General features: G+C 39.8%; 1 protein-coding gene across 1 annotated transcript in view; it reads right to left on the bottom strand.

The window, feature by feature from the left end:
* Positions 1 to 7,330, bottom strand: part of SLC37A1 (solute carrier family 37 member 1) — a 35,342-nt gene extending 28,012 nt beyond the window's left edge. The window contains exons 1-5 of the mRNA XM_009283003.2: positions 7,055 to 7,330; positions 5,236 to 5,317; positions 4,276 to 4,402; positions 2,336 to 2,414; positions 1,323 to 1,458 (exon numbers count right to left, since the gene is read on the bottom strand). Of these exons, the coding sequence (XP_009281278.1) occupies positions 1,323 to 1,458; positions 2,336 to 2,414; positions 4,276 to 4,402; positions 5,236 to 5,317; positions 7,055 to 7,110 (480 nt within the window). The 5' untranslated portion in view covers positions 7,111 to 7,330. The remainder of the gene's footprint in view (positions 1 to 1,322; positions 1,459 to 2,335; positions 2,415 to 4,275; positions 4,403 to 5,235; positions 5,318 to 7,054) is intronic.
* Between the last annotated feature and the right edge of the window lie 2,633 nt (positions 7,331 to 9,963).

Genomic DNA, 9,963 nt, shown 5'->3' with positions numbered 1-9,963 from the left:
ATTTCAACCAAAAAAAAAAAAAAGTAATTCAATCACATGCTTACCAAAAAGCATATTGCACTGAACTGAACAGAGAAACGAATTCCCCACGCTCAAACAGCAACATAATACTTATCTCAATTTGAACATACGGCAAAGCACGTTTGCAATCAAACAAAGCGGAAAAAAAGAAAACTTTAGGGGAGACTGGATAATTTTGAACATTACCTTTAAAATGCTTAACAGACACCTGTAAATAAACTGAGAGGAGAAACTTAACTTACTATATTCAGGCTGAAGTAAGAACTATTTCAGCCTCCATGTTGCACAGATCATAACCCTAACTCATCTGAACTCCTAAAAAGCTCCCTATCTAGAATTACACATTAACACAGAGATCACAATACAATCATCCACATGTACAATCAGCATTTGAACATGCAACGAAACAACCTCACTCTACCCAACAAAAAACAATTAGGCTGGTGGTGCGAGACCACCTTTGGTATTACAGGATTCACTGACCACATCACGCAGTGCAGCATTGGTAGAGATTGTTAGCTGAACCCTGAAGGAGCCATCTCCTGTCTTGGAAGCCACGTAAGCCAAGAGCGCCGGGGCAGTGACATGGTTAAACGGATGACTTGGTGAAACGGTTATAAAAGCTTGCAGTACCCAAGTTAGTATCGCTGCATGCCATGTTGCACAATGCCATGCAAACGTGCCAGCAGTGAAAGTGCTACTGCAATAACACAAAGAAAGCAGCAGTGCAAGGTGCAGACCTGTCAAAAATGACTCAGGAGTGCTAACCATATCCTGGTCCTGACCTAAATTCCATTTCAGGTCAATGGTAAATATTCTTGTGACGCCTGATTAGATCTACAAGTGCTCTGAAAAATCCCACACAATGAATCTTGTTACAGAAGTTGCCTGTTCTCAGCCACACCAATGTGGGAGACTGTTCATCATTAGCAGCATAAATGTAATTCTCCTGCAGAGAAAGCCAGGATGCGTCACTCAGGTCTTGGCAGACTGACAAAAGTAAATACATTTGTTTTAAAACTCACCCATACTTAAGCTTGCAAAGATTTGATCACTGATTTGACACAGACTGAAACACTTTAATTTGTTTTGAAAGATTTCTTCCACTAAGAAAACATTTTTCAAAAATAAAACCTGCGGCTATCCACTCTATCATTTCTGCCTATCATCAACGACTATGTATGCCAGCATTTACATCCTCCCATCCAACCACTAATCACTGTTTGCAACTGAAAAAAACCCCAATACAACACTAAACAGCACCATGGAAACTCAGAGTAGTTAAATAACATCGTGCCTACCTGGGCCATTATGTAAAACCACAGATTATGTATGTTATAGAAATAACCCAATCCAAACATTGCAGTGAAGAGTCCACTAGCAAGCATCCCAACCGTCAGATAGTACCGGATAGGTAGCCGTTCTCCTATTATTCCACTTGGAATGCGGAAGGATACAAAAAGAAAGGTGATAATTAAAAATCAGATCACACCCCAAGCCTTCACAAATAAAGAGTATTTTTGTGTTGTTTGATTCAGGTTGAGGAGAAACTTTACTGGTAACTGCTGTTTTTCTTCACAGTAGCACATGAGCAATTTTTAGCACTTGACAGGAAAAAGCAACAAACATTTCCTGTTCACTAATTGCCAAGTGCTGACATCTGCACAACCATCTTTTGGGGAGATACTCCCCTGAAGCACATTGGAAGCTATTTACTTATACAGTCACTTTCCAAATGACCCATAAGGTGGGACATGTCTCCAGCCATTTAAAGTGAGACTTGTCTCCCTTGCTAATGATTCTAGTTATGAAGGTTCTGGTTTTAGTCAATAAAAAGAGACATCTCCAAACGGCAGCTGATACTGAACCCATCTTAAGATGTGCAGTATTATTTTTAGGAGGTGCCTGCTTCTGTCCTTTGACTACAGAGAAAGCCAGGACAATCAGCTTAGTCTACATGTGCAAGTCGGAGACTGATAAAGTTTGGGGACATGTATTCCAGCATGTATTCCTTCATACTCCATATGAAGGAAAGACAGGCTAGATTGCGAGTTGGAAAGCGTTCCTGCACAGGGCAGTCAGGGCGGGGTCGGCTAGGAAGCTTCCTATGTACCAACAGGTACGATACCACTGGGGACTCAGGATGATGCATTTTCTTCCACATCAACTAGCACAGAGGTGGGATAATTACATCCAAGTTCTCACTCTCTTCACCAGAAACTTTACAGTAGGAAAGGACAGTATCTCAGAAGTAGTATAACCTCATGTATTAACGGTAAGCGATAAAGCAGGTTTCCAAGAGAGTGAGGTTTACCTTAAATACATTCCAACTGCATACGCACACAGAAATGAGTAATCCAGTGCTCCCAGTAACTGTTTGTAGTTGTTCTTATCTAAGAATCATTTTCAAAACAAATTATCAGTTTAAATGTACCAATAACTTCCCAAACATTTCTACATATTACAAGAAAAATGTTAGTGGACATGCATTGACATTTAATTTTCAGTGGGTACTTTCAGACTTAAGTATCCATTTTGCAAAACACGTTTTAGTTAACCAAAAAAAATCCCCCTCTACAACTGACCCTGTCGTCCGTAATGTATTAGGAAAACATTGGTAGGCCCATTCTTAATCACACCTTATTCAAAACAGCATTTTGGAAGAGAAGAAACATCAGTTATTAACAGGGTGCCCTTTTCTTATAGCTCCTTAGACAAAAGAAAACCCAAACTTTAACAGACTTTATTAAAAGCAGAAAGATGTGTTGCAAATGTCTGTGGTCCTAAAAGTCAAAATGGATTAAAAAAAAATGCATCATCATGTAGGCTTTTAAGGAATCTGCTTAATATAGTTTCTTTCTTTTAAAATGGTTAAAGCCTTTTGCATTTCATTTTCCAACTACTCATAAGGCACAGAGATAGAAGTTTTGTTTAAAAAAAACAAACAGGGTTCTGCTCTGTACAGCAAATGACCATAATCGCAACTAAATGGGACTTGCAGGCAGGATGAGGGAGCAGGAGGGACTCCGCCCAGCCAGAAACACCAAAACTAGTCTCAAGAGACCTGAGCTCATACCAAGAAAGACAGTTTGTCTATTTTCAAAGAGCCACAATTCCCATTGACTTTGAGAATAAAGTCACAGTTATTAAAGCATTCCTTCTTTCAGTGTTACTCCCAGCTTACCAGCTATGTTGCCTCAAAAACAGAGCTGAAAGTCTAGAGTGCCATCCCAAAGGGGTAGCTTTGCAATAACCTGTGTGTTCATGGAAAAAGGAGGACACTGGAGCTCGGAAGTCTCCACTAAGAAAGCTAACTAGTGTTTTAGACAAGCACTGTCAGTCTCCCATTGGTCCAGTGACAAGAAACAGCAACCAAGTTTAACTGCATCCTAATACATTGGAAACCCATGGGACTAATTTCAGTAGACGGATTACCTTGCAGCAGGCAGTTAATACACAGAATTTTGTCCACAGAAAACCCAGAGCTCAGATCTTTAATTATCTTTGAACAGAGTTGGACTTTTTTTTAATTGGTAATTAAAGAATAATTAGAATGGATGGCTAGATAGACTGGAGTGGACTGACACATTGACAGAATGGACTATTCTACTTCACTGATGTTCTTGGTAGTGATAAAAGTGTCAAGGAACGACACAAAATCTCTATTAAATTAAAATACAATTAAATTCAAATTTAATTGTAAGTAGGCAAATATTTTTTCTATTTAAGTGAAAGGCCAGGTACATAAGCTATTCAGTAAGTTGTCAACTCTATTCTGCAATAAAGCCTCCCATTTTTCTCCATTAAAATGGGGAGAAAAATATTCTTTCTGGCACATAAGGACTCTGAAAAGTTCCAGTTTGATAAACATCAAGTAATTTCATTTAAATGATAGTTGGACCTTGAATTAAAACAGCAGAAAATTATAATGATTTATTTTATTCTTTTTCCTTAATAGACATTCTAAAGACAAACCCCATTTTTTGACTGAAAACTGATCTACTGAAACCATCTCATAGCTATAACAGGTAAAATAATGTCAGTTGTTTAAGTGACTTTAAGTAGGAAAGACATCATAAGGTAAGTCACAACTTAACTTTCTTTGGAAAAATCAGTGAGAACATGGAAAACAAAACACCCCTCCCATACAAGTCTCCCGAATCCCTCCACACGTGAAGAAGAAATAGCAGGAGGCGAATAATCTAATTATGAATATCAGCTCAGTATTATGAAAGAAAAAAAAACAACCCTTACCAAACGGCTCCCAACCGCACCGAGATACATTAGAAGGCTTTTTGACAGGCTGAATCTGGGGAGCATATTCTTTGTAGGAGTTGACTTCAACTTCATGTGAAGCAGCGCAATGCTTATGCAGCTCTCCCTGATACAGAAAGGAAATTTGACAATAGAAAATTCACTTGTGACTGTTAATCCCCATACAGCAACAAATTTAACAATTCTAGCTCTATATGAACCTGTGTCAAACCCACCAAAATCAGTAAAATTGTTAGCCATTATTAATTGCTTGGTATTTTGCTGGGTGAAGTCACCATTACGTGAAAGAGTAATTACGTGGTTAGAAACAACATGCTATAGCGAACTGGTGTTTCTGATACTGCAGAATTTCAAAATTCTTCACTATCATCAAGCTACTTCGCCCATTGTTACTCATCAGTTATATACAACACAGCCCTGGGGGATTTGTTTTGTGTTTGCCAAGTTATACAGGCCGAAGATTAAACTAACAAACCTAGAATTAGATAATATTTTGCCACCAGCTTCACTGGGAACAGAGTCGCAAGTGCACAGAAAACTATGACTATGATGCTCAACAGCACTTGGAAAAGTCTTGTAAATGCCAGTAGAATTTTATCACATTTGACTCATCAGTTACGAGCAACTTTTCTCACATATGAATGTAAACCTGTAAACTCGTAAATATCTATAATTAGATTAATTCACATGACTTAAGTGTAGGCATAGCTGTTTCAAGTCTTAAGCCCAAAGATTAGACATATACGCAATGTTCTAGGTGTGGCCTCACTAAAGTTTATCAAGTAAATGTCACGGCGTACTAGCTTTATCAGTTTTTAATCTTTTAAACCATTCTAAGTTAAACACTGCCTTTCACAAAAGGAAATACTGAAAAAGATGACTACTTCCGTGTTTGACAGGAGTAGAAGAATGTTTAAACAAGGACACAACCTCGCTTACCTTAACTATACTAATAGGTTTCCTTGATAAATGGAAGCTGGCATACAAGAAGAAAGTCAGAGAGAAAATGAAGGCTCTATACCTACAATATTAAAAAAAAAAAAAAAAAAAAAGAGTATTTGAAAATTATTTTATTCAGATTTACTTTTAGCACTAAGTTACATAAAAACATCACACAAGTCATTGGTAATCTTGGAATAGTCGAAGACAACTTTTTTCATGTTGTCTAACAGCCTGAAGAACCACCCTAGCAGTTACGCTGCTTTACAACACCTGCTCTGATCTGGCTTTGGGAGGGAGCTTGGTAGCACACAGGTACAGGCGGAACAACGTGGCAGTGCTCTGGAGTCCACAGAGCCGATCTGCCTTGTTTACAACCTTCCTTTGAGGGCTATTAAAAGGCAGTTCAACATTAAACATACTGATAATCAGATTTCACTAACTCATCCGGTTTTCTGGTACGATTAGGACATAAATGATGGCTCTGTGAGTTGTCAGTTTGGCTACCGTGGGTTATTACTTCTTTCTTTCCTTAGTGCTTTTAGGATTTTTCTTTACTTTTGCCTTCCTCTAACAACAGAAATCAGCCATTTCTAAAGATTGATGGGAGAACTGACGCTGACTGTGTGTACTGGCAGCCGGAGTACATGAACATAATGAACCGGCTTTGGGACTGGGAAGGAATTTTCCCTTGTACCTCACTGGCACCCTTGCGTCTTTCTCTGCAGTTCATCTGAATTAAAAGGGCATCTCAAACTCCCTGCCACTGCAAACATTAAACAAAGATAACAACCTGATCTATTCTATTCTCTACCTGCAGCACGTTTCAGTTGTTTAAGAAGGAGAGTGTTTTGTGGATTTGTGCTTTTAACAATACACAGAGATCAGAGTGTATCTACTGGCTCCTTCTAGCCTTGATCTTAACGTTAACATCTGTAAACAAAAGTACATACATACAAAGATCTGATATCACACAGCCTACTATGGTCCCTAATTTTTAACTAACCTTTTTCAATTATTTTCTGCCTTAGAAACTTTTACATAACAAGGGTCTTGTTTTATAAGAAGTTCTGGCATATTCACAGAGACATTAAAAAAAAAAGTGAGTTATCCTGCAAGTTGAGTTATTCATCCCCACAGCTGAAAACATCCTCACAAATGATAGAACTGAAATGACTTTGTCCTTGCTGCTCTACTAGAGAAAGCATGTGATAAAACTGCTCAAATGGGAAATGCATGGTCTTTCATTTGTTATTTTTTTGTTATTCACACACAATTGACTCGGTATTCTATCTCAGAAAGCACAAAAACTGATGATATCCAACTTCCAGGATTAGTTTTCCTAAAGCAAAGAGGTTTTGGTTTTGTTTTGCTTTTTTGTTTGTTTGGTGTTTTTTAAATATTACAGTAGCAAGAACTAAAACTGTAATTCTACAAGTCTGTATTACACATCAAATTATGGGGGAGAAAATACATTTCTGGTTAAGAAAGGAAAGCTAACCTCAAGCACCCCTCCACCCAAGAGTTTGAAAATAAAAATCTGAAATTTATCCCTCCAAATACATACCTTGCAAAGAAAAGGACAAAAGGCTTTATTCTCTAGCACACTTGACTAGTAAGGGTCTGTCTGGTTTCCCCCAACAAAGTATCTCACTTTTTAAATGTCAGCAATATTTATTTATTATAACTGACTATATTTTCTTGCTGTATGTATTAAGCAACGAAAAAGCAAAAATAGAGCAAGGCAACAGCATCACCTTCCCCAGATACAAACTCACATTGTCCAAAACAAAGATCACCACCATACTTCAAGACTTACCACTGATCTCGTGAAAATGAAGTGATGAAGCGAATTCCAGGAGGAAGCTGAGCCATCTACTCTACAGCTGGTATCAAATTTTAGGCGACACAATTACGTACTTGTGACAATGTTATCGGCTCTTCAGAAAGCGTAACAAAGATCCTTCCAAAGCCGTGCGATGGTAGGCTGTTAGCAAACTTGGAAGATATGCTGCTGAGTTTATCTCCCTGTAGGTTTTTTTCTTATTCCTTCAGTCACGACGTGGCAAATTCTTCACTCTGCCTTTGTTAATTGCTGATCTTCAAATAAGAGAAGCTGCTAAGTAAATATTCTTATTGAGTTATTGTAATATTTTCTAATCACAACAATTGAATAAGCAATTATCTATTTCAGAGACAAGTAATTACCATAACTAACCTTCTAGACATCAAAAATGTAACAGAGACCTCTAAGCCAATATAAATTGCAGCCTTTTCTGAATTTTATCACGTATAATCTATTTTGAGAAGTCAACACAGTATAAAGAAGAGGGGACACAAGGGAAAGATGCACTTAGAACATGATCCAAAGCAAGCTGACATCAAAACACTCTGCTTTTGTCCCAGAAAGACTACAAATAGGCAATTCCCCACCTTACAAAGATCTATTTTAACACATCAGAAACATTCATGAGATTGAAATTTGTTCAAAAAATGACTGTAGTGTTTTCAGCCCAGAATAGAGACTCCTCCAGCTTGAGAGTGGGTGCTGCTGAACAATGCTGCCACCAGTCCCCCTTCCAGCCTGATTTCTCCATCCCAGTATCAGTGCTGCACAAAGCACCACATCATCACAAAACTTGGAAAAGAAAAAAAAAAAGTTTTTTTACCGCTTGAGCTCCCTGCACCAGCTCATCCAGCACAAGGGAGAAGGCAGGCTCACATGCATGTGTGACATTCAGGGAAGAGTGAGACTGTGGCAGCATCAATTCAGTTTGGTTTAAAATCTTGCAGAGTTCCTCCTGTTTCTTCAAATTTGGTCCGAAGCCCCTCAACAGAAAAAGATGCACAGTACCCTTTATTACAGGTACTGCAAGAGGAACTAGCCGCACTGTTATTTCACAGCAAGTCTGAGCCAACTGTTGAGTAAGATGACAAAAGACACTGTAGGCAAAAGGCGTGACTACAACTCGGGCATGCAAGCCGAGCCTCCCTGGGTGCTAACAGCAGAGCCACCCCAGCAGGATGCCAAATAACACACCAGGGTCTGCAACATAACCCCTATGCTCCCGGTAGCCCAGCTAGTGGGCTTAACGCCAGCACCAGCCACCGCCATGCTCCTGATAGGAAGCTGGTAGGAATCGGGACTAGCTCTCCTGGTAAACAACAGGAGGTGAGCTAAAGCAAAATCTCCTTTGAAGAAAACACACACCTGCTAAGACCAAGGGTTCATCTTAACCTTGGAATTTTAGAGGCTGCCACAGGGCAGGCAAAGGTGTGAGCCTCTCTCCTCTCATCTTTATTGCCCCATCTTACTACAGAAATCAAAACTACTCCTCCTCAGCCAGCTGAATGACAACAGCAAACAGTATCTGCTGTGTCAAAGCTGGCAACTTGAAAGCTTCACTATCCACATAGGCTTTTTCCCCAGGAATGGAGGAAAACTACCACCTCTTCACATAACAGAGTATCCCACCAAAAGATCAAGGGTCTGCTCCTTTATGCTAACACATTTTTGTCATACCTTTAATTTTTCCACAGTGTCCTGGTTCAGCTTGACACCTTCCTCCCCTAAAAGTGAACTGACTTGCTAATCTCGTTTGGCGTGTTCCACCTCCTCCCCCCCCCCAGCCCTGAATCAGATAACTGGTTGTGCAATTAATCAGCAAACCCCATAATCATTCCCACCCAACATGAGTTTCCTACCTCCTCTCTGAGGTTGCAGAGGTTAGGGAAAGTGCAACCCTACACCCTCCTCCCCTCTCCCACCCCCAGCTGCAGGTCCCTGCCTCCCTCTGTGTCAGACCTTATAGTCATACCGTGATGGTTCAGATGGCTGATCCACCAGAAAACCTGCCCTGAAAAACAGCTGATCCAACAGAGAATACTAACTCACTCCGTGGCCACAAAACTGCTACGTAGGATGAATCCAAAGCAGCAGGAGCATAAAGGCAGGGACTAAAGGTGGGACTGCCCCTTAAAGCCACAGCTAGCTAGTTAGGTCAGCTGAACTAATTTCAAACCAAGAACTGCTTGTCAGTAATTTCGTGTTTGGTTGAAATGAGGTGTGGATAGCTCCAGTGGGAGAAGAAAGGTAAGAAGAGGTGGGCGCAAGCAGCCCAGAGGAGGAGTGAACTTTTCTTCCAGCAGTAACAGATCTGTTTCAGGGTGATCCCAAGCCCCATCTCCCCTCTCTCACAGTTATCCCAAACACCGAAACTATTATTTAACTGACCGCGCTTTAAGTGAGGTGACAGAAATACCTACTGGGAAAAAACTGAGACGCTGGCAAAGAACAAAAATCTGAGGTCATAAACCTCTTTAAACAGTTCCCTTAAGATATAATGGGACAAGGCAATTGTGATCACAGAAGCATAATTGTTTAGCAAACACTATTTAACAGCTTTAGTGTAAGCAGAAAAAGATTTCATGCGTCTTACAAAAAGGTTTCAATGCTAAGTGGCCACATAAGGTTGCACATCTGCACACCTGCTGCACAGATCATACTCACACCACCTCCTAACAGCATATCCTGGCTGTAAATCCAGAGTCACAAGGCCCTAGCAAAGGCGACTGGACTATCAGCAGCGTTTAGAGAACTGCTGATTCTGTTAGCTTAGAGAACTGACTCTATTTGATAGGGGCTGACTTACTCTTCAACAGCTTATGTCTGTCCCCATATATCCATAAGTTCCTCTGACATTCATGTGCTTTTAATAAACAAATAAA

Source organism: Aptenodytes forsteri, unplaced genomic scaffold (genome assembly GCF_000699145.1).
Source record: "Aptenodytes forsteri isolate BGI_AS27 unplaced genomic scaffold, ASM69914v1 Scaffold2, whole genome shotgun sequence".
NCBI classification, from domain to species: Eukaryota; Metazoa; Chordata; class Aves; order Sphenisciformes; family Spheniscidae; genus Aptenodytes; species Aptenodytes forsteri.
Note: the sequence above shows the minus strand (reverse complement) of the source record. Positions and strands in the feature narration are given on the sequence as shown.